At 41.3% G+C, this 25,342-nt stretch overlaps 1 protein-coding gene and 1 pseudogene across 4 annotated transcripts in view; both read right to left on the reverse strand.

Annotated features, from left to right (window-relative positions):
* Nucleotides 1–1,106: 1,106 nt before the first annotated feature.
* Nucleotides 1,107–25,342, reverse strand: part of Ddr2 (discoidin domain receptor tyrosine kinase 2) — a 134,217-nt gene continuing 109,981 nt past the window's right edge. For all 4 annotated transcript variants that reach the window (XM_015987768.3, XM_042258547.2, XM_042258549.2 and 1 more), the window contains 8 exons: nt 25,060–25,190; nt 21,215–21,425; nt 19,584–19,807; nt 18,223–18,350; nt 16,035–16,223; nt 15,525–15,759; nt 10,282–10,431; nt 1,107–7,515 (listed from right to left, as the gene is read on the reverse strand). In XM_015987768.3, coding sequence (XP_015843254.3) covers nt 7,381–7,515; nt 10,282–10,431; nt 15,525–15,759; nt 16,035–16,223; nt 18,223–18,350; nt 19,584–19,807; nt 21,215–21,425; nt 25,060–25,190 — 1,403 coding nt within the window. In that variant the 3' untranslated portion in view covers nt 1,107–7,380. The remainder of the gene's footprint in view (nt 7,516–10,281; nt 10,432–15,524; nt 15,760–16,034; nt 16,224–18,222; nt 18,351–19,583; nt 19,808–21,214; nt 21,426–25,059; nt 25,191–25,342) is intronic.
* On the reverse strand, nt 11,679–13,784 carry LOC143267874 (heat shock protein HSP 90-alpha pseudogene; annotated as a pseudogene).

Genomic DNA, 25,342 nt, shown 5'->3' on the forward strand with positions numbered 1-25,342 from the left:
TTCAATCTGGCCCAAAACTAACTCAGGATTTTACCCAATTCATTGATGGTAAACAGTCACGTGTTACCCTGTGTAGGATCCAAGTACTACAGAAGAGAACAATTTACAGACATGTGGCTACTTCTTCAAATGGGAAATAAATATATAACTATACATGGAAATTAGTTTTCTTGTTCTCTGCAACTTAACCAAGCCCCTACACGTGGCTGATGGAAAACTGAGTGGACCTAATTTCCATCCTCATTAACAACCTATGTATTATATATGAATAACTTGTCTGTGTGTTTATGTATGGATGGATGCAAATTACCACTCATATCTGCCTTGAAGCCTTGGCAATAGGGGTTGACAGCAGATTATATCTCTCTGAACATCTCCAATCCCCCTGTTTCCTTTTCTTCCATCCAAATTCAACCACTCAGGTACATGAATTCCTGACCTTGGGTCCTGAAATCCTGGACATTGTAGAGACAGAAAGAGCAATCATGAATACTCTGTTTATTCCTTGAGCATTTGTAACCATTCTCTTCTTATCTGCTGTGACAAGTGCTGGAAGAAGTGGGCTCATGGTACTCAGAACCTGTTCTGCAGGCTGATGTAAGTAAGGTGTGCTTGGAGTCATTCCATTTTAATCTCTACTGTGAAGACTGAGTCTGGATTCCAGCTGTATACATTTTTGTTGGTTTATGCTCGTGTGATCGGCTATCTGAGACAGATCATGTTTGGATTTAGCAGCGGTTTCTCTTCCAAAAAACAAGCAAGCAAACAAAAACCTCTGTAGCAATGACAATAAAGGTTCTGAAGATGACAATGGAAGCGCTGGACTCAGGTTCCCAGACAGGCACAATAGTATGAAGATATGAAATCACAGTGTCTGCTCTATTTGGATATGTCAGAGACATAGCCACGTTAGCTGTCAGCTAATATCAAACCGAAGCCTTTTCACATGCCCCGCCCCCTTACCGGATAGCCCTAATAAACATGTCCAGACTGCACACGCCTATAGCTCTTTCCCTATATCTCATCACTACTCCACACACAGTGTAAGGAGGAAAGGTACCAGAGACCACCAGAACTGTTACTGCTTAGACAGAAAGAAGGCTCCATCAGCAGCACGACTCTTTAATCACTGTTATTTACAACTTATCATCCAACAGACTTACAGAGAATAAATAAAGAAAATATACAATTGGCATCATGTTCTATTCCTTTTTCTAATACAGAGGATTTCTATATATATTCTATTTCAGAGTGACTATGATAGTTTTAAGCAGAAATTAAATCCATTTATTGTTTAGCCCTTAACAAGGCACATATCCACCACAGCCTGTTGACCAAAGCCCAGATGTTGCTTCAACATAGAAGAGTCCACCATACTGCTGCAGGAAGTCAGTCCTCAGGAACAGTTAGCAGACATACAGCTAGAGCAGGTGAATCCTTAAACAGCAAAGAATGGTTCAGGTGAATAGTTGGATTACAAACCCTCAGTGTGTCTGCAGGAATGCTCCCAGTTTTCCCGGTTATGCCAAGCCTCTTTTTAAGAAAACACATTTGCACTGATAGCAACCGCCTGTGCTTTCCTTTGACAAATGTTTTCTTGACAGACAGTTGTGATTGGAGTTCAGCCTTGCAACTTGTATCTGTTCTCCTATATGACCTGTAGAGGTACTGGCAAGGTGTCTGTAGGAAAAACTAAATGAAGAGCTCGTTTCAGAAGAGCTAGATTTGGGGACAGAGTCTGCTCTCTGCCTTTGATCTAGTGTCCTGTTAGAATGACCATGCATGGCTGCCTGAATCAGTTTCACCATCCCAAAGATACAAGGGTATCCACTGTTTGTAGGACACTTTTTTCCTTTTTCTTTTTCATTGAAAAAAGCCCTCTATGTTTTCACAAAGCACTCCTCCCAAAATTCATACTATTGATACATAACACTGTTTCCATACTTTATTCATTAAAAACATAAGATTCACAAAATATTCTCTTGTGTGCTAGGAACTTCATAAGCCAAAGACAGGTATTATCATGTAGCCCTTAAGCAGGGCAGCTTAAAGATGTCCAACAGAAAACCCAAAGTCATGATCCATGAAACCAGAGTTTCCACTTTGCCCCAGGAAGCTGTTGTGTTTGCATTTAATTTAGCAGCTTTTATCATAATTAAGGATGAACATTTGAGAAAATGAAACTTCTCTGGTACTCTGAAATGAATGTTTTATTTTCTCACATTAGGGGTTTATATTTGTGTTATATTCTATCCACAAACTATCCCTGCTTCCATTCAGTACCACTTAATTCTTGACCAAAGTATAGGTTTACCTTAAAGGCTTCTTGTCACCAACAAAAGTTCCATTCTTCTATTTAGAATTTCCTTCTGCCTAAAAGCCTTTTATAGCGTTACTCTTCTTAAGTTGTTCTTGGATTGTTTGTGATGTCAAACCAAGGAACTAATCATTACACATGATTGGCGTGTAAGGCTAGGGCCATTCTGGGTCCCCCAGTGATGAGCATTAATTAAAAGTGGATTCAGGAAATATGTAGGATATTGTTCACTGGTAAATGAGTTTGTCAATTTGCTGGTTTTTCAATGTTTGTAGAATAATATCCAGATAGAGTCTTTCCTGCTGGGTGCCACCAAGGCCAGGTTACAAACCAACAAAGGTGATGTCCAGTGAGCAAATGTGTACAAGGCAGGAAAACTGGTGAAATCCAAGGCAAGCCTAGACTTCAGTTGTAAAAGTGGCTCAAAGTAGACCATGGTTTTGATAGATGAAAATAGACTGAAATATTACCAGTGGGAGGAAACCAGATCCAGGGTAAGGCCACTCTGCACTGATTCTTTTCTAACTTCTTTCAAGTCTCAGATAATTTGAAAATAAAAAGTTTCTGAAAAGTACAGGACAACTAAATTGTCCCTCTCTAGTCTTTTCCTGCCAGCCTACTGAGCTCCTTAGAGAACAGAGCTCAAAACTGCTCAAAAATCAAGCCCTTACTAGCTACCCAGTTTCCTTCCTTAATTCAGGATGCCAAATAATTCACAAAGTGTTCAATAACAATCATCTGTTTCTAGAATATGAAGCTTCAGTTCAAAGGATTTCCCAGAGTCAAATCTGCATCTTGTCAAAACATTAGGGGCTTACCCCACACATCACCCAAGAACATAGTCTTCAAAACAAAGAAAAGAGGAGTATGATGCGAAATGCCAGGCCCAGGAATTCAACTTAGGAACAAAGTCGTAATAACCAATGTTTTGCAATGCTCTTCATTTTGTACTTTGGGATAAAAACAGACACTCTTCTGTCTTCTGGTGTATGCTCTCAGAACATCTTCCCCCATTCCCTTCATCCAGACACTCCCCTCCTTCTCTTCTTTACTTAAAACACATGGCCTCACTCACATTCTGGTTTTCTTGGGGGATGCCTGGGTGGGACTAAACAAACATGTTTCCAATATGACACACCCCTCCTTTTAAAAATCAGACGAGATTTAGTCTTGTCTAGCTTACACCCATTGTTTCCAGGTTTGCTGTGGCCATTCTGACTCCAGCAATGATTAGCATTATTGAAAGCGGATTCAGTAACTACCATAAGCTCCCCAACTCCTAGATCTTCATACCCAAACAGCACGTAGAACACCAAGTCCAGTGCACGGACAACTTTGGCTTGCCACCAGCATTGGATGTGGTCTAGAACAAACAGGAGAGCAAACTGCATCCTGTACCCACTTCCCCTGAGATGAGAAAGTCATTCCCTGGTGGCTACATGGTTCTGTATCTGTGAAGACCAGCATTCCTTCCTTAACTCTCAAAAAAAAAATCCATTCCATTTCCTATAGTGTACCTGACTTCATTTTAATAAATACAGTCTCTCACCCACCATGTCTTCTCTTACTCACCCTCCATTCTTCTCAAGTCACTTTTTTGAACCTCTCTCAGATTTCCTTTCGAGGGTTCACTTTCACGTATCAGTTAATTCCCCGGCCTCCAGCCATCCCTGTTTCTACCTTGCCTGACTTGCCCCCTCCTGTGTCTTCCCATAATCCCTCCTTGCCTCTCTTTATGATGCCTTCTTTCTCATTTTCTTCCCATCCTTTCCACACACACACATACACACATTCGTGTAACCACTTTTAAAAAGCACTACTTGCACACAGCCCTCTTTTGTTACACACTCTGGAACACATGCAGGTATTTTTTCCACAGCTTTAACAGTGCATGCTCCCCTCAAGGTACTTCTCTCCACTCCAGATCACATATATGAATTAGTGACATTTGTTTGGCCAACAGGGCAAGATTTGAACATAGATACTGAGGCTATAGATCAATGACAGAACCCCTGCCTAGCATGAGCTCTGGGTTTGATCCCCAGCACTAAAAAAATAAATGGACCTGGCTACCAATACATTCTTCAATAAAGGTATAAATTGAGTTATGATTCTCTAAAGGACATCTTGACATAAATGGTTCACATATATCACGATCATGAATAACTTGGGAAAATAACAATAACCCACTGTTTCTCTCCGGCTTCTGCCTTTCTTGCCAAAGCCTACTTTCATTCCTCTAACTTATATTTGAGCTACCTGTTAAGTCTGTATGGTAAGCCCCTACCACCTACCATGTTGGGTCACTCAGGTTGGTACAGCTCAACTCTACAAGTGTAAATAAAAACTAAACCTGTGTCTATAATACAAGGGTCTCAGTGCCAGAAGGTAGATCCTTCTTCATATTAAAAAAAAAAAGAAAGAAAGAAAGAAAGAAAGAAAGAAAGAAAGAAAGAAAGAAAGAAAGAAAGAGAAAGGAAGGAAGGAAGGAGAAAGGAGAAAGAAAGAAAGAAAGAAAGAAAGAAAGAAAGAAAGAAAGAAAGAAAGAAAGAAAGAAAGAAAGAAAGAAAGAAAGAAAGAAAGAAAGAAAGAAAGAAGAAAAAGAAGGAAGGGAGGGAGAGAGAGGGAGGGAGGGAAGAAGGAAGGAAGGAAGGAAGGAAGGAAGGAAGGAAGGAAGGAAGGAAGGAAGGAAGGAAGGAAGGAAGGAAGGAAAATGGTCTCTGTATATGATGGTACATATTTGATAGCAATCTGGAACAGATTAGTTCCATGATGAAAAGTCAGGGAAATTTTGTTTTAAAGATGACTTTTAAGTGACAGGTAAAGAGAGACAGTGAGTTGGATCAGAATCCTAAAGAGTGCATAGTCAAGGGTTGGGAAAGAAACATGTCTGGCCCTAGAAATATCAAATGAGATCACGTGTGGAAATACCTGGTCTCTCTAGAGCAGATACAATGCAGGCGTCAGTGTAACTACAATGTGGTCTCTCAGGAGCTCTTTCACTGGCCACTATTTTCTGAGCAAGAGAGTAACTGAACCTACCCCAATCTCAAATCTAGTTCTCCAGCAAGCACAAAACATAGCAGAACTCCAAGAGATTTCCATTTCCAGACCGTCTAGTTCAGACTACTCATTAGACAGAGAAGGAAACAAACTTATGGAGACATTGAAACTTGGGAAGATGGCATACTTGGCTTGAGAGAGGAAGAGGGCCGGGGTTCCCAACCCAATGCTTGCCTACCTCTCTAATCAATGACCCACAGTTAGTCTCGGGAAAGACTAAAAGCTGAGAAGGATACAACAGCTGCAGGGAAGGGGAATTCGCTGACTGAATGGAATCTGCAAATAAGACTTAGAGCCACACCTATGCTGTGTCCTGGAGCCATACTAAAGGCAGAACCAAGAAAGAGTCCAGCTTCTGAGAGACTATAGAGCAAGCTGACTGGATAGACAGGAGGAGACCACAACTATTTTACCTCAGCTTAGGGAGCTTATTCAGTAATCTTTTCTTGGTTTTCCTCTACAGGACTTAAGGTTTCTGTATTCTAGTTTCCTGATGAATCTGAGAGTCTTTAGAGTATGAACAATTAGGATCTGCTCTTAGGCGACTCCTCTAGATTGTGTATCAGTTTCCATGACTCCTGAAACTAGAACCTCCTGCTTGGCTGCTGGCCACCATCCCTATGGCAAAAGCACATTCAGTAACACTGAACGGTCAACCTTTCATTATCCCATACAGACACATGTATCCAGTGGTCAAGAACCTCTTTCTTGCATACTTCTTCAACTAACAGCTGAAAGTTTTCAGAGATGAGAGACTCCCCATCTCTGGAGAAGCCCATTCACACCTGTGTGTTCTGATTCTCTCCATATTTCTGCAAATAAAGGGTGGAAATCAGCCCTCCTATACTTTCCTTTCAGTGGTCTAGGCCAACCTTTAGGGAATACTCAGAATGGATCTACTGTATGTTGTACATGGCATCGGATACTTCTGCCTGAGAAGTTCAAATTCTAGCCTATAGGTCCCACATATTGAAAGAAATAGAACTGGGCAAGATGAACCAAAGGAGCAGCCTTAAAATACCAAAATGTTGGGCTTTTACTTAATAAAAAGTCAAGTTGTCACTGAAAAACAGGGGTGAAAATGGTTAAGATAAAGACCCTCACATGGGAACAACAAATAGTACATCTGCTATTCGTCTTCCATGGACCTCCTTTCCTATGACCCTGTCCACTGAGAATCCTGTGCAACCTTTCTTTTCTGTATATAACTACTGTCCTTCAAGCCTTACAACACACTTTTTCCTGCCCATATGCCCTGTTTCACAATTACACCCTGATCTCTGCCCATGAATGAAGAAAATATTCATTCCAAGATACAAGATAGAGCTTTTTAACTTTTAAGTACATGTCACTCACTTTGAGAGGAGAGAGGGGGGAGGGAGAGGGAGAGAGAGAGAGAGAGAGAGAGAGAGAGAGAGAGAGAGAGAGAGAGAGAGAGAGAGAGAGAAATGAGAGAGAGAGACTTAAGAGCGAGAGTGGGATATGTCCAGACAGAAAAACATCCATCAGTTATGGAATGCCAAGTCCTGCAATTCTTCAGAGCCACCAAGTATTTTCCTTAAGCCTAATCTCATGCTTCCCAAAACATTCGTATTCTTCAAGTTTTTCTTTCTAAAGATATTTTATAGAAAGAGACATGGAAAAATATTGTAGGATCTGCACACTTATAAACATAAGCATAACCTTTATAAATTATCTGAGTTTCTAGCCTTTATGATCTAACACTTTGGTATATCAAGTAATATTTTTACTAAATTTTATCTGCTCTATTTTTTTCTCTTTTAGTTATTTCAGTACAAAAAAAAGTATATATATATGAGTCAGTGGTAGGGGGTAGGGAAGTGTACTGGAGGAGACAAGAGACAGTAAGAGGGCAAAGTGAACAATTCTCTGTCTCTCGAGTCCATTAAATGTCCAGATGGAGTGGCTTAGATGTGGGTTAGCGGTAGGTCTTGTGGGGAGGACCTTGGCCACAGGAACATCGGCAGGCATGGATGGCATCACTCATCCCCTTGTTGAAGAAGCAAAAGGTGTATTTCTTGGAATGATGGTCTGTGCTTGGTATCTCTTCTCCAACAGCTGAGCATCAGCTTGTACACAGAGTCGGGGCAAATGGCTGGTTGAGGGAGATAAGTCTTTGGGAACAAAAATTTTAAAAGAGAAAAATAGGTGTTAAGAGATGGAGGAGGAGAATGAATTGTATCATAGTTTGATTTATGCCCTCACCACTTCATTGAACTCAGCAACTGAAGTGAGTGTTCTATCTGTTCTTCCCATCCATGGAGTTCTAGCTCATCAGCCCCTTTCTCATTACCTTGCTCTCTTCTAGTTCTCTCAGGCAATATTTCATGGTGGGCCATTCTGTGGGCCCTGTCTTCATGCTGAAGGTGAAACCAATGCAAAGGGAGCTCATATCGTCAATTTATGAGCATGTTTCTTGGTTAAGCCAATACGGCAGATACAAAGTATATTTGTAACTTCAGCTCCATAAAGTATTTGAAGCTTTATTGCAATTTTGATTGGAATAAAATTTCAGCTGATGCAGAAATTGGGATGCAGGCCACATCCTTGTAATGCCTCTCATTGTTCTCTGTGTTTCCCCTTGTCTGTATCGGTCTCAATTAGAAGAGATTAGATTGCACTAACAGGTATGATCATTGTGCCCCAATCCCAGCTTAGGACGCTACTCTGAAGTTACCAGTTACCATCTCCACAAGGAAGATGCTCCTCTGCTAACTCCCAGTCCATCTTCTGTCTTCTGTATGTCATTACCATCATCTCCCTACCTATAGTCTTAATACTCTGCTATAGTGATAGATTACTGAACCAAACTTAAATTTCCTATGCTCCCTGAACCATCAAACTATCATTGCCTTTGCTGAACACATGTCTGTACCTAGTTCATCATTAATTACTTCCCATTGCCCTGCCTTACCCCATGCAACACCAGCCTGTACCATGTATTATAGAGTCTAATAGTCACATATGCCATCAACTCCTAATATACAGGTAAAAAGGCCCTTAGGCAAAAGCTTTGACTTCTGTTAAAATAGCAAATTAGATGGAATATCAAATCAGATATAACAAAGTTTAATTCTGCGAGTTATAAAACTATGACTATAAAATAGCAAGCATTTGAAAGACACTATTACCAATAAGGGTATAGCGTAATGGGCATTCTCATATATTATCAGTAAAACTTAAAATTGTTGATCTCTTTGTGAGGTGCCCACTATAGAACTTTAGAAAAGTTATAGAAGAATGCCAGGTGTGGCAGTAGCAGGCCTATAATCCTAGTTCTCAGGAGGCTCTGGCAGGAGTTCAAGGTCACCCTGGGAATGTAGCAAGACCCAGTCTCAAAAGCAACAACAGCAATAACAACAAAATTTACTATAATTCTAGGCCATTACTTTGATGAGTAGGATCCATTTTCTAATTGAACACACAACTCTTAATTGGCTATGTGTCTTCTAAAGGGTGGTCTGAATACATTAATCTAGTAAGAGAAACTTTTTTTCTTGGTCCAATGCATATTTCATAAAGACAAGGGCAAGTGTTTACTTCATCACAGTAAGAGAGCAGTATTATGTCAACTTGACACAAGCTAATGTCATCTGAGAAAACCTCAATTAAGAAAATGTCTCCATAAGATCTGGCTGTAGGCCATTTTCTTTCTTTCTTTCTTTCTTCTTTTTTTTTTTTTTTTTTTTTTTTTTTTTTTTTTTTTTTTTTTTTTTTTTTTTTTTTTGGTTTTTCGAGACAGGGTTTCTCTGTGTAGCTTTGCGCCTTTCCTGGAACTCACTTGGTAGCCCAGGTTGGCCTCAAACTCACAGAGATCCGCCTGCCTCTGCCTCCCAAGTGCTGGGATTAAAGGCATGCGCCACCACCGCCCGGCTGGCCATTTTCTTAATTAGCGATTAATCAGGAAGGGCCCAGCCTAATGTGGGTAAGGCCATCCCTGGGCAGGTGGTCCTGGATTCATTAAGAAAGCAGGCTGAGCAAGCCATGAGGAGCAAGCCAGTAAGCAGCACTCCTCCATGGTCTCTGAGTCAACTGCTGCCCCCAGGTTCCTGCCCTGTTTGAGTTCCTGCTCTGACTTCCTTCAGTGATGGACTACAATATGGAAATGTAAGCCAGATAAACCTTTTCCTCCCAAACTTGCTTTTGGTCATGGTGTTTCATCTCAGCTACAGAAATCCTAACTAAGACACCTCCTAACTAGGATAGGTGATTTAGAATTCTTACTACCACACTATCTAAAGAATATTGAAATAAAACTGAAATTGCTGGCCCATTCTCATTTTTAGCATGCACCACATATTATTCTTGCCCCTCTCTCATCATTTGCTTGTTTAAGTCTAGTTAAGCCAGAAAGGACCCACTTTCATCTCCTGCAAAACCTTTCTCCAGCTATTACCATCTGTGTGTTGGAGATACGATGATGTAAGATGTGCTACAGACAGACCACTTAGGGGACTGCAATGCTCTGGTTATTAGCAAGCTTTAAATCCTAGGTCTTACAGGAGCATTAAAAGCTTGACCAACCAAAGAAAGCTTGATATCTCAAGAAATCAGGACTCCTTGTTAGCTTGAGGACTTAATGGTCCATAAGTTCCAAGAGGCTCCATAAGTAGGCCTAGAGGAGCCTCCCCAGAGAAGGACCAGGGTACACCAGTCCATTTGTGGATGTCCAAGTACAGACAACATTGCTCACCACCCCAAACCAACACCACATCTTATTCTAAGATTTTTTTTTGCCACCCCACAGACTTGCTGAATAATCTAGATCCAGGAATAGATTGAACATAAACAGAACTGTGTTTCCATCCTTGAGCTGGGGCCTTCCTACTAAGTTCTTTCTCCCTCTAGATCCCCTAAGTCCACATCCCAACAGTTCATACCTGCCTCCCTTGGTCTCGGAAGAACTCTCCGGTATTCTCAATAACCTGCTCATCCGACAGCTGGGAGTAGGGCTGCTCATGGCAGAAGGTGAAAGTCTCCCACAGAGTCACCCCAAAGGCCCACACATCGCTTGCTGTGGTGAATTTGCCCTATTGAAGGAAAAGAAGAGAGAGTCGGAGCAAGCCAGGCACAAAAAGAAAAAAGAGCATGTTAAACACATGCTCATCATCTGGAATCAATCTTCCCCTACCCAAAGCAAGGAATGTGGCAACCGGCAAGATGTGCATGGCGGAGCTGGAGGTAGCAATGTGACCTTATTGGAAAGCAGTCCATCCTCCCATCCCTGTGATCTCAGCTTAGTTCTGCTTCTCTTGGAGATGATAGCCAAGAGCTGAAAGGATGCAGACGGTAAGCCAACGGACTCTGGGTGTTAGAACTGGTACCTGTAGGCTACTGATACTCTGAACACTAGAAGGGCCTTCTGTAGGATATGGGCCACTTAGGAGAACCACCGAGGGAAAGCCTAAATTAGTAGGGGAAGTCAACTGTTTTGATGATAGGAATAAAAGAAGATGCCTGGAGTTAAGCCTGGCAGATTCAGGACGCTCCCTCCCCTATTCAGTTCTAGCCACAGTCTTGAAAAATAACTTGATCATTAAATATACATTTTCTATTTAATAAAGATAGTGACATGGACATGTAGAGGGCATTGATTTTTAGGTCAGAAAAATAAGAGGAATGGTTCACTAAATTACCCTGGTTAATAAGTCCTTTAATAATGCAAAAACTGGAGCAGGAAACATGGTCCCCTGAATGTAGGCCAATATGTAATTTTTAAGGCCACAAAGCAAATTTAAGTTTAATAAAATGCCTAGTTATGTTAGAAATTGATAAAAAATAAATGTTAATATATAGATAATATGTGTAAATATATATAAATGTCATTAGGTTTTTATAAAATGGCATATATTATGCATCATTATTTTTGTTTAATCTTCTTTTTTTTTCTTTTTTTTAATACCAAGCACTATATTTCCATTCAGACTTGAAGGGTTACAAGACCTAGGGAAGCTTAGGGTTTTGTTCTCGGTACTTTGGAAAACAAGCCACATGGGGAATTCTTCTGTTTTAGCTTGTGTTCTTCTAAGACTACAACATGCAGAATGACTACAGGGGATGAAAAATTTTAAGATGAAACTTAAGCCATCTTAATTTTTTTTCCTTTTAAACATGAAGCTAAATCTCAGAATACTCCCAAGTGACAAATTATTTGGTCTATTAAGGAATCCAGCTTCTGAACAGCTAAACACTTCAGACCACAAAGTTAATAGGTTACATTACATCTTACAACAAACGTTCTACCAACCTGTTGAATTAAACCTATAGTATCACAGTATCACAAGTAGAAAGAAATTTTATCTTCCCCTTAGTTTACATGCCACACAGATGTTTTAAATGTTAACAAAAATAAACAAAAATCCTGGAAAATATATTATCAGAGAAGGAATGAAGGTAAGTGTCAAACAAAGTTCTGGTGAAGTTTAGTCTACTTCTTCCATGCGCGATGTGTCGTCATCTCCTTCCAGGGGTGGCATCTCTTCAGTTACAGCAGCACTGGTATCATCCACAGTAGGATCATCTTCATCAATACCTAGACCAAGCTTGATCATCCTGTAGATCCTGTTAGCATGTGTCTGGGGATCTTCCAGACTAAAGCCAGAAGACAGGAGTGCAGTTTCATACAGCAAGATGACCAAATCCTTCACAGACTTGTCATTCTTGTCAGCCTCCGCCTTTTGCCGTAGGGTTTCGATAATGGAGTGGTCAGGGTTTATCTCCAGGTGCTTCTTTGCTGCCATGTAACCCATTGTTGAGTTGTCTCTGAGGGCTTGAGCTTTCATGATTCTCTCCATGTTTGCTGTCCACCCGTATGTGCTCGTGACAATACAGCATGGGGATGTCACCAATCGGTTTGATACAACCACCTTTTCAACCTTTTTCTCCAAAATATCTTTCATAATTTTGCAGAGGTTTTCAAATTTTGTCTTTTTCTCTTCCTGTTTCTTTTTCTCCTCTTCATCTTCTGGGAGTTCCAGTCCTTCTTTGGTAACTGACACCAAGGTCTTACCCTCAAATTCCTTCAGCTGTTGCACACAATACTCATCAATGGGCTCAATCATATAGATTACTTCTAAGCCATGCTTTCGGAGACGTTCCACAAAGGCCGAGTTAGCAACTTGGTCCTTGGTCTCACCTGTGATAAAGTAGATGTGCTTCTGGTTTTCCTTCATTCTGGTGCAATAGTCCTTGAGAGAAACCATCTCATCTCCAGAAGCAGATGTGTAGTACTGCAACAGCTCTGAAAGCTTCTTCCGATTTTGAGAGTCTTCATGAATTCCAAGCTTTATATTTTTTTAGAATTGCTCATAAAACTTTTTGTAGTTTTCTTTATCTTCTGCCAGTTCAGTAAATAGTTCTAAACATTTCTTGACCAAATTCTTTCTGATAACTTTCAAAATTTTGCTTTGCTGCAACATTTCACGGGAAATATTTAGAGGAAGATCCTCAGAATCCACCACTCCTCTAATGAAATTCAGATACTCAGGGATTAACTCCTCACAGTTATCCATGAAGAAAACTCTGCGCACATACAACTTGATGTTGTTCTTTTTCTTTCTGTTTTCAAACAGATCAAAAGGAGCACATCTTGGGACAAAAAGAAGGGCCCGGAATTCCAACTGTCCTTCAACAGAAAAATGCTTCACTGCCAAATGTTCTTCCCAATCGTTGGTTAAGCTCTTGTAAAATTCTCCATATTCTTCATTAGTAATGTCATCAGGATTTCTGGTCCAAATAGGCTTTGTTTTGTTGAATTCTTCTTGATCAATGTACTTTTCTCTTATCTTCTTCTTCTTGTCACCATCTTTCTTTTCTTCTTCTTCATCAGAACCAACATCTTCTATTTCAGGCTTGTCCTCTGACTCCTTTTCTTCTTTTTCTTTCTCTTCCTCTTTATCTTCTTTTTCTTCAGCTTCATTATCACTGACTTCCTTATCACGTTCCTTCTCCACGAAGAGAGTAATGGGATAGCCAATAAACTGAGAATGTTTCTTCACAATCTCCTTTATTCTCCGTTCCTCCAAATACTCGGTTTGGTCTTCTTTCAGGTGTAAGATAACCTTTGTTCCATGGCCCATTGTTTCACCTGTGTCAGTCCTCACTGTGAATGAGCCCCCTGCTGAGGATTCCCAGGCATACTGCTCATCATCATTATGTTTGGTGATCACAGTCACTTTCTCAGCAACCAAATATGCAGAGTAAAAACCAACACCAAACTTTCTTTCTTTTTTGTTTGAGACAGCTTCTCACTATCTAATCATGCTTATGTTTAACTAACAACAATCCTCCCGTTTCAGCCTCCCAAGTACCGAGACAACAGACAGAAATGAGCAATTATCTTCTTCTGCAGGACCTGAGGTCAATTCCTGGCACCCACTCCCATGCTCAAGGGGATATGACTCCCTCTTCTGGCCTCTGCAACCACCTGTCCTTCACATGCACATTCCTACACCTACATACACACACACACACACACACACACACACACACACACACACACACACTTGTACAATTAAATGTATAATTAAGATGATGGCGCACGCCTTTAATCCCAGCCCTTGGGAGGCAGAGGCAGGCAGATCTCTGAGTTTGAGGCCAGCCTGTTATACAAAGTGAGTTCCAAGAAAAAAAAAGTGAGTTCCAAGATAGTCAGTGCTCCACAGAGAAACCCTATCTTGAAAACCAAAAATAAATAAATAAAAATTTAAGAACATACACACATAGAAATATATGCACAAAAAAATTCTCAAAGGCAAAAAAAAACATTCTCAAAGACAGTATTCCAAAGCATTAACTATACTTACTTTGATGAGAAGATGATGTACATTTTTCCATTTCAAAATTAATTTGTAAATCCTATATGAATATCAGCTCGAAATAAGTAGATGAACTAGTCATGAACAAAATCAAACTGGACTCGGGTTTTTCTCTGAATATTACGGAAGATAATCCAGGTAGCATATTAGGAAGTGAAAGCTCATAGTTTACTCATCCCTTGAATGAGTTGAGTGGCTATAAAATCAGCATTGAAATGGCCAGATACTCATGACCAGCAAAATCAAACTCTAAGAGAGGCATCTGAAGTCATTCATTCATGGTGCAGAACACCAAGAATTTGATAAAAACCGTAAAATGAAAAAATAATGGATTCAACAAATAAATGGTAAAAATAATCAAAATTTAAAAAAAAACACAGACAATTCTAAATAACTAATAAGAAGCATGGTCATGAACTTAATATGGAAAAAATGTTTTGAATCATAAGTTTTTAATGTATAAGAGTTTTATGGGGGCTGGAGAGATGGCTCAGAGGTTAAGAGCACTGCTTGCTCTTCCAAAGGTCCTGAGTTCAATTCCCAGCAACCACATGGTGGCTCACAACCACCTGTAATGAGATCTGGTGCCCTCTTCTGGCCTGCAGGGATACATGCAGACAGGAAACTGTATACATAATAAATAAATCTTCAAAAAAAAAAAAAAAAGGCCGGGCGTTGGTGGCACACGCCTTTAATCCCAGCACTCGGGAGGCAGAGCCAGGCGGATCTCTGTGAGTTCAAGGCCAGCCTGGGCTACCAAGTGAGCTCCAGGAAAGGCGCAAAGCTACACAGAGAAACCCTGTCTCGAAAAAAAAAAAAAAAAAAAAAAAGAGTTTTATTTATTTATTGGATTTTCAAGACAGGGTTTCTCTGTGTAGCTGTGGCTGTCCTGGAACTCACTCTGTAGATCAGGCTGGCCTTAAACTCACAGAGATCCGCCTGCCTCTGCCTCCCGAGGGCTGCGATGAAAGGTGTGTGGGCCACCACTGCTCCAGATAGATAAGGATTTTAATGCCCTGAATTAAGACCATTCAATTAAGAGTAGACGGGGAAAAGGATACTGAATTCCTTATACTTTTAAACCTTCCCTTTAAAGTTTCTATAATGGTGTATTACTTTTTTTCATCAGAAATAGGCAAGTCTTGAGTAATAATAATAATAATAATAATAATAATAATGCCCAGAGACAATCCTCTCAAATCAGGGAAAGTATCCAGGTCTGTAGAGCTTGCCTCCAGTTTGTCCCAGTCTCCTACCTGAGCAGCAGGTCAGCCGCTGGGACAGGGCTCACAGATGTAGAAACTCACCAGCAAGATGCTTTCCCAGGACATCCAGCGGATGGGGAGCACTGCCCGTCCCTGGATCCGGTAGTAGTCACCACTGTACAGGTTTCTGCTCATTCCAAAATCCGCTATCTTGATGGTGTAGTTCTTGCCCACTAAGCAGTTTCGTGTGGCCAGGTCTCGGTGGACAAAGTTAAGGGATGAGAGATATTTCATACCAGAGGCAATCTGGGTAGCCATAAACTTCAGGTTGACATAACTGAGGGCACACAGAAGAAAGAGAAAGCAGCTGTGGAGGGGTCGTATTCTAATCAACAAACCAGGGTTGAGCCATCTATATTCTGCCCCTGCTCTTAAAAGAATCTGCTTGATTTCCCCACAAAGCAGAGCTGCCCCATCATTCACTACCCACTAATTGACTTCCCATGCTACCCCTATGACAACTGGAACCTTAAGCTTTACCACTCCCCATTTTCAGGCCCAGGAATTACTCTTATGAGCACAGAGAAAAGACAGAAGACCTGACTTGTTTACCTGACTGTGGCGTTGCTAGAACAAGAGCTCAGAGGCTCGTGGCGGGAAAGAAACTGATTGAGATCTCCATTTTCCATGTATTCCGTGATCATGCAGAGCGGGTCATCAGTGATACACACAGCTAAGAGACGGATGATGTTTGGGTCCTTGAGCCGAGACATGATCTTTATCTCCTTAAGAAAATCATTCCTTTGGAGGATGCGATTGTAGATAAAGTCAGAGGGTATCAGAGTCAGAACTGAGCAAGGAAGGATGCACAGTGGTGTCCATTCCCACCCATCACACTATGCCTTGCTCCCCTTTGGAAGATCTTTGAAATGACAGACAAACTGGTACCCAGAACTGTCGAATTCAACTCCTCTTTGAACACAATGGACCTTTATTTCATTAATAAAAATGTTTTCAAGGACAAGCTTGATAAGTCACTTTTATATTCCTCATATGTGGCAAAATACCCACTACATAGAAAGTTGTTGATACTACTGACTCAAATACGTGTTGCTTAAAAACTACCTTGCAAATACAGCTCTTCACTAAAAACCAACTCAAGGGCTTTAAGATATTTGACTCTTTCAAAAGCTACGGAATCACACTATTAATGAAATGAAGATACTTTTTGCAAAGTGGATAACCACCCTTTCATTATCTGATCATTTCCTTTTTTCTCCTACTGGCTTTTCCCAGTGCCATCTGCACCAGCAGTCAGCCACAGCATACATTGATTTGGTGGCCTGTTCAAACAGAGTTGTTTGGAAGCTGTGATGGTAAACTCAAATCTTTTCAAAAGTACTCATTTGGCCAAAACTTGTAACCGTTTGACTTCATAGTGACAGCCACACTTGAGTTGTAAATTGTCAACATGGAGCCAATAACCCGCATTCCCAAAACTGCAGGGGCAGATCAGTTAGAAGTCTCTGGTGAGTTTTATAGGAAATCTGCACTGAAAGTCAGACTCTGTTAAGATGAATTCTTGGAACCCATGTAGCCCTGATTCGGTGTCTCCTCTCTTATATTCCTATGAATCCCAGACCATGGGTTTTGGTGACTCGTGAGGACCGAGAGTTTTAGGCCATCACTACCAACCAAGAGTGAGAACAAGTAGACCCAGCAAATGTCATCAACCCAGAAATACATTGTCCTATTTCATACAATGTCTTTTCCTGCCTGATGCTTTCTTCTACCAATGTGCAAAGACTAATATGAGGAATATCCCTTCTCTCTGCGGGACCCAGAGAGGGTTGCTTTTCATTCATGTTAATATTCTCAAGCCAACACTCTTGGTTAAAATGTGAAAGCCCACACAGTTCCATTTCCCCACCTTTCTCTTCAGTTCATATCCTGCCCATTGTAAGACTTTTAACGAAACCTATCATTGTTTTTGGAATTTATGATAACTTAGGGACTAGGAATAATAAACTTCCTCTTGGGATGAACATCAGTAAAATAAATCACAAGAACACACATGGGAAGATGCATGTGGTATCCAGATGTTCAGGTTTCTCTGGGACACAAACAATTAGTTTTCTACCAGCATGCCTCTCTGGGTGAGGATTAACTCACCACTACTATAACAGAAAGGCTGTCAGAGAACAATGTGGTGGATGGAAACTGAAATTCATGTAGTAATGGATCCCAGAAAAGATTAGCCATTTAGGAAACCTGTTAAAGGACTGTGGATCCTTTTGCTCTGAGGTCCATGGATGCGTTTCCAAGTAGAAGTAGCTTCTCATTGTGAGGGGCTGCTGAACATAGAAGAAAAGGAGCATAAAAGAGACAAACAGGATGAGACTGTAAACAGGGGTGTGAAATAAAAACAGGAGAACACAAAGATGTAGGTAGAAAGGTGTTTGTCATTGTGAAAAGTCAGCTAGAGGAGAGTGACGTTCAAGAGTCTGGGTATCATGAGTGAAGAACACATTTGGGCTGTTGTACGCACTGAGTGAAGGGATTGAGGAAATAACTATATAGTGAATATAATATAAATATATGCATTTGTGTTTGAAAGGGATGGAGAAAAAGATGAGCACTTCCAACCACATTGGAAGTATAAAGTGTAAGAGTGGGCTTGTGAGGGCAGCCCACAGACCTCCCAGCTCAGTCGAAGAAAGAAAAATAAAAGCTCAGGAATTTCCAGGAATATTTCTAATCCTCACCATGAAGCAAGCAAAGGAAAATTCAGACCACAGACCTGGCATTCTTGTTGGCATCTGCTCGGAGCATCTTCACAGCCACCAGGACAGGCTGGTTGGCACTGACATCTAGGGCAAAATCTTTGTCTTTGAATTTTTCCATTCCCTCCACTTCACAGAGGTGAACCTAGACAAAAGTCATCTAGTCTCAGCATCATCATTTCTCCTGAAGATGGCTCAGTACTCCTGCTGGGCATGTCCTGGAGATAACTAACTCTTCCAACTCAGGTGAAATAACAAGGGGCCAATACGAGGCTCTGGGTGACATATCTTTGATTCAAGTAATTGACAAAATTAATAAACAATGCTAATGTGCCCAGCTAATATAACATGTTGATGCATTGAATGGAATATTGATAAAGGATGGAATAGATCTACAATACAGTATTTTATCACAGAATAACTCCTCTAGAAAATATCATTTGGAATAACTGTTGAACTTTGACTTGAGAAAGTTAATCCCTTGGTCATAAAAAAACATAAGGCAGTTTCCTAAGATAATCCATTGGGGTGAGGAAAATGTTGTAAATTATGCCTGTGTTAGTAATAGTATAGTGGGCATAGGATTTCAACCCAGGGAACAGAAGAAGTCCACGTACCACCACAGGTGGATGTCATGGGCCCCTCTGTCTCCTCTAACACCAAATCTACCCAGAGGGAGAATATTTGATCCATACTAAAAGTCAACAACATATTCATTTGAAAAATTATATTTGGGGCTTAGATTACAGGATTAAAGGGATTCCTATTACAGTTGCAACATTGCTCTGAATTCTCTGAAGTCCTATGACTTCTACAAGAGTGAAAAGTTTAATATTCCATGCATCACCCTGAGGTCCACTAGGAAGAGGGCTCCTCCTTATCTTTGTGGTGATTCATTCCCTAGTGGTTAGTTCTGGAATGAAAGGCAGGGCGAGGTTGTTTTTTGGGGTTTGGGGGGGGGTGTTTTGTTTTGTTTTGCCATTTTGACATATAACTCTGATTAAAAGGGAAAAAATGATAGCAAGCAGCAGGGTGTTCCTAGATAATCCATAAAAGATGATGATATCCATGAGCCCTGCCCTTGGTAACCTACCGTAAACAGTTTTTGAAAGCATTGAGTATTTTTCAGGATATCTGAACTCTGGTGACTCACTTGCCTTAAACTCTTCTGTGTAGAAGTCAGATGCCCCAGGTTATCCACAAAAGATGAGGTTGACCACTAACTATCCATCCCAAGAGCGATGCAGACAAACAAGGAGTGGGGACCTTCTGCTGCAAACTCACTTCTAGATAGACCCTTGCACTACTATCATTTTTATCCACCTACTTCCTTCACCTCAACAAGGACTGGGGGGTCTCGTTCCACGGATCAACTCACCTCCCCAAACTGGCCTTCTCCCAGTTTCTCCTTGAAAGTCAACAGTTTCCTGGGGAATTCTTCCACAGCCACATCTTTTCCCGAGAGCAGGTCCATGGTGACAGCCGGCACTGAGTAGGTGTTGCCGCCTGTCACTCCCTGGAGGTTCACTATGTCGGCTTCCGCATAGTGGGGCACGCCCTCAGGTCCATTGGGCTGGGCTGGCTTCACAACACCGCTGCAGCCTGAGAAGACACGGGCACTGACTCTGGTCCCCAAGGGCAGCTATGGGGATATCTTCAAGGACTATCTGAGGGGATAGCAAGCATCCGGCCTCATGGCAGCCTAACCCACTTCATAGTCACTGCCCTGGGGCCAGTTGCGCTTCCTCTAAACACCTTTCTTTTGGACTTCAGGATGTAGGCCACCATTTTGCTCCTCACCCTCCTCACAAGCCACCATCATGAACAAGTGCCCTGACTAACCCTGTGGAATTGTGTGGCCAAGCCTTAGGAAGTCTTATGCTGTCCCAGGACGGCAGGCAGTCTTGAAGGTTGAAGGTTTAATAGCAAATTTCCTTAATTTCAAAATGCTGACATTAATTGAACAGCACAGGTTAGGGAAGAAAACAACCGTAGATTGAATGTATATGATCTTGTTTAATATGTATGATAATTTTAGAAAATTAAAATATGATTGGTATGGGAGATTTTTTTTTTTTTTTGGCCTTCAGGAAATCAGTTAATTACTTCAGTTCTGTTAAGGAAATGAATTCATACATAATCTTTACTCTTGCTGTTTCTAGAGAATTAGATGAATTCAGTGTTTTCTATGATTTTTTTTTACCCCATAGGTGATAAAATGGATGTTAATTTCCCTTCGTCTTTTGGCAAGTTTGTTCCTTGATGAGCCTCAGTTCTTCCATTTGGTCCTATTGGCCAACTCAGGCCCTCCTCTCCCACACATATGCCCTCTGCTACTAACCTGCTCACTCCTAGGCTGATGACCTCAGAAAGCTGCAGAGAATGCCAGAGCTAATCAAGCATCCCCCCTGACGTCATCCTATAGCACTTTTTAAAGGGGACTGGGATTTGAAGCAACTGGTACTATGTACCTTATTCAATACTTTTATTGAGAAAAGATAAAAAGATAATTACCACTAAATAAAATCTTATGCTAGTGGAGTGGTCAACAAAAATTGAATGATTCAATTGTTCAGAGAGCTACCCACTATAGAAGCTATAGAATGCCTTTAGCTTCATTTATCTTTTTTCCTCCAATGTAATTTCCAGTCCAGAATTTACCCCCGTGAAGTCTGGTGTCAAGTGAGTACACCAGCTAGACCTTCTCTCCCATTGTATACAGAATAAGCAGGTTGCCTGGGTGAGACCACCCAGCTTCTTCTGGGAACACCTTAGTGATACTTGGCCATTTTTTTGTGGGTCCCTCTGAACATCTGATGTTAAATCTAAAAGGAAGGGTCTCAGAACAGGCTGGAAGCAGCAGCAACCAAATCTAGAGATGGACTGTAGATTTCTCCAGAGGCCAGCATAGACATAATGGATTTGGTTAACCTGCAGCAAGAGTGTTATACCTACATCATGTGAATCGAAGTTTTTCCCTCTGTCCCCTGCCCATGATTTCATTCTCACCCGACTCCTCCTCCCCTGGAGCAAATTCTGGGAGCTTTCGGATGAGTCTGGATGGCTCCTGGTAGTCAGGACGAAGGGGGAAGATTCGATCATAAGTCGAGTTGGACTCCTGTTCACTTGGTGATGAGGAGCGGTTGTTATTGAACATGCTGGACTCGCTGGGCAGGGAAAGGCTGACTGTCATTTCGTCATCCAGCATCCTCCTGGAAGCCTGAAAGGCATGGATGGAGAGGACTGTCACTCTCTCTCTAATCCAGCCCTCCCTCTCAGTTTATACCTTCAAACCCTTGGGAAAACTGCAGCTGACAAAGACGTAGTCTGGTTCCATAATTTACTGAGTTACAGATACTTAGCAAAGTCCCTTATTTCCTCAAGGCAGAATTTAGCCTTCTAATTCTTGCATTGACAACATTTATCAGGTTTCCCTGGAGCATTTATCAGCATCATTTACACAACTCTATAACAGCCAATCAGTAGCCAAATACTTTCTGTTTTTTAGAGGTGTGTGAGTTCTATTAAATAATGTGTTTTGTCAACTCATCCTTTAACTCTTTGATCTGGGTCATCAAAAACTGAAATGTCCATTGACTCAGGAGTTCTAAAACATGCTAAATCAACAGTGTACCTGATCACCAAGCATTATAGGTTAGAAGAATACACTAGCTTTTACTAACCCCAGACAGAATGGTGAGTTACATCTAATAAGAGAAGACAAAACAACAAGTAACCAGCTCCTACAGCATACTGTCTAATGTAACTGCCTGCCCAATGAACTGTTAGCATCTAACGGATGTCATATTTGAATCTGTATGATGTTGTGGTTGACTTTCTCAAAGAAGTGTTACTGAGGACACCAGCAAAAGTATGGACAAGAAATGTTATGGATTAAAAATATGTGTAGTAATGCTGGTCGAGTGTGTATGTGCACATAAAGTTTTTCCACAAAAAAAATAATTTAGATGCTATTCTAACAAGAAATCCAGAGCGCAATTCCAGGGCACTGTGAGTCGTTGTACAAGGTGATAGAGTAGAAAAAGTAGCTGCAGAAAGAGTTTCTTGAAGGACTTAGTTAAAGATCCAAAGGCAAAAGATGCTGCCCTCCGTGCTGTTGGGAGAGTTGCCAGGCTAGCATTCATCCCCAGATAATCAAGACAGCCCTGCAGCTTTCAGAAGAAAGACCCACAGAAATGTGGTAAATTCTAGATCAAATAGAGAGAAAAAAATGCGGAGCAGAGAATGTAGATCCTCTTCCTTCTTGCAAGTAAAATGTAGCCCCCCTACTGGACTGCTCACTAAGAGCATATGTTAGTCCTCCACCCCTAACTGAGGAGCTACTGACAGCTGACGGCTTCTCAGGGAGGGAGAGTCAGGTTTCTTGAAGGTTGTGACTTCTGCTAAGTTGACTACCGTCCAGGGGATGGTCCCACACTGTGACTACATGCATAGCACAAAATGGACATACAGGTTATAAAGGAGAAGGAGAGGATGGATCAGAAGTTGGAAGGAGTAGGAAGGTGACAAGGAGATCTGGGAGGAGTGGGGATGAATATGATCAAAACACATTGTATGAAACTCCCAAAGAACTAATAAAAATATGTTTTAAAAAGAATATATGATGGGTGTGGTAGCGCATGCCTTTAATCCCAGCACTCTGGAGGCAGAGGCAGGCAGATCTCTGTGAGTTCAAGGCCAGCCTGGTCTACAAAGTGAGTTCCAGGACATCCATGATGGGTACATAGAGAAACCCTGTCTTGAGAAACTTTAAAAAAAAAAAAAAAAAGAATATATGTTAGCTTCAAGCAGCCTAATGGAACTTGTCAACCAGTTTCTTCCACCACCAACTCCCCTTTGCTACCTTCTAGTTGGGGTTACCCATTTAGAGATGAGTGCATTTCAGCCTTCAGAAAGAGGAAACTGCTTAGTTACATCCCACAGGATCATTCAAACATATCTACACCATTGAGTGAATGCTTTGTGTAGTCTGCCTTTCAACTGCAGATTCTGTTGATGAGTTGAAGGCTTTGTTTTGTGTTTTTTGTCGGATGGTAAGGTCTTTGTGAGATGCAAAGAGATTTTTCTCTCCTATGAAATATTCCTGCCCCCAAGCCTTAAACTACGCCTCAACTAACTCGGGAGCCTGAGTGTGGAGCAGAACAGAAAGGACCACAGGTGATTTGCTAGGTTGCTCCTCTCACATCTTAAGTGAGCCCTTTCTTTCCTGTCCTACATACAAAGAGTTCCCGAGATTCAAGACCAGTCTCATGGTGTTCTGCCTCTCTTCCTGTACAAGCCTTGGTCTCTGGGTCTCTGAAGTCTATGTCTTCTTTCTAGCCTCTGCAGAGACTCACAGCCTAGAGATTCTATGACCCATATCCATTGATGGGAGTTCACGGACCAGAAAAGCCGAAGCCAGAAACATTTTGATAGATCCAAAGGTCTATCTTAGCAGCAGTGTCCACTGAGGGGTTATTTTCCTTATTAAAAGCCAAGAAAAATTATAGATTCTCATCTTTGGTTAAGTGTATCAATTTTGAACAATTGAAAAACAAAACAAAACAGAAGATAGAGAGCAGGTCGTCCCCTGAGTATGTATTATCTCATCACAACAAGCTAAATCTAGTCCATCTGATTATTACTCGGTTTCTTATAAAGTAACATGTGTGAGCTAGATGTGACATTGCATGCCTGTTGTGACACCGGGTGTGTGTGGGGGGGGCGTGGCAAGAGGATCACCACATGTTCTAGGCCAGCCTGGTCTACAATACGAGGCTATCCAGGCCTACACAGGGAGACTGTCTCAAAAACAAAACAAAAAATGTATGTGAGAAATAAGCCTTTCTATATGAAAATATTAGATATATGTGACAAAAAATATGCATGTCATTTGAGTCAGTAATTTGAGGAATTCGGGGATGTACAAGCATAACCTTCAAGTACATAAAGAAATAGAATTCAGATAGTGATCAATTACTTGGTTGTTAATGAGGTTAAATGTTTTTACACACACACACACACACACACACACACACACACACACACACACAGAGTGATGTTTAAGCTTCATTGTCAACTTGATGGACTTTAAGTCACCATGGAAACATAATTTTGCATATGTAAGCAGGTGTTCGGAGAAAGGGCAAGCTGAGCAGGGAAGACCAACCCTGAATGTAGGCGGCGCCTTCACAGGCTGGGATCCCAGACGGAATAAAAAGGAGACAGCAAGCTGAGCACCAGCATTCATCTCTGTTTTTGACTTGTGGACACAGTGTAACCGGTGGCTTCCTTCACTGCCATGACTGTCTCCCCTCTTAAATCATGATATAAAATAAAGCAATCCCTATGTTGCTTTTTGTCATCTATTCGGTCACAGCAACAGGAAAAATAAGTAATCAGACCCAAAAAAAACAAAAAGACAAACACACGAAGAAGAGAAAGGTCTTTAGAACCGTCGTCAGAAAGTTTAGCAGGACGGAGAGTGATCCCTAACCCTGGCTGTCCGTCAGAATCGTTGCCAAACTAAAAATACACGCACAGGTGCCTTTACCCTACCTCAAACCCAGCAAACCAGATTCTTCATGGGAAATGCCCAAGTTGAGATTTAATGTATTAGGAAGAGTTTCCTGGGGTTTCTAGGCAGATTCTAAATTCTTCATTCTGAAAATGAGAAACTAGGCTTAGCTAATTATTTTTCCGGCTCACTTCAACAACCGTTTCCATGCCTATGCTTCTCGGTAGCCTCAGGCAACTCATTAGCCTCTTAAAGCTTTTTGGACTCTGGCACTTTTGGCGTCATGGCGGTGTAGGAAAGGGAGGCACGGCTTCCTGGCCATTCTGCACATCCTCACCTTTTCTAGCATCTTCTGCCAGAACTGCCTCCACAGGATGATGACGATGATAGCCAGCAGGATGAAGATGATGGCAACCAAGCAGCCAATCAGGATCCGAGTGTTGCTATCATCAACCTTAAGCATGGGATCTGTGACCAAGAAGAGAAAGCAGAGAAAGGAGTCATTTTCCACAGGGCAAATTAAAAGCAGCCAGGACAGGAGCAGAGCATGGAGACGGACCCTGTTCCTTCAGGAGAATTCCAGAAGGTGTCACCCTCACATTTCTGCTTTTGGCCTATCT

The sequence above is a fragment of the Peromyscus maniculatus genome, chromosome 11, assembly GCF_049852395.1.
Source record: "Peromyscus maniculatus bairdii isolate BWxNUB_F1_BW_parent chromosome 11, HU_Pman_BW_mat_3.1, whole genome shotgun sequence".
Taxonomy (NCBI): Eukaryota; Metazoa; Chordata; class Mammalia; order Rodentia; family Cricetidae; genus Peromyscus; species Peromyscus maniculatus.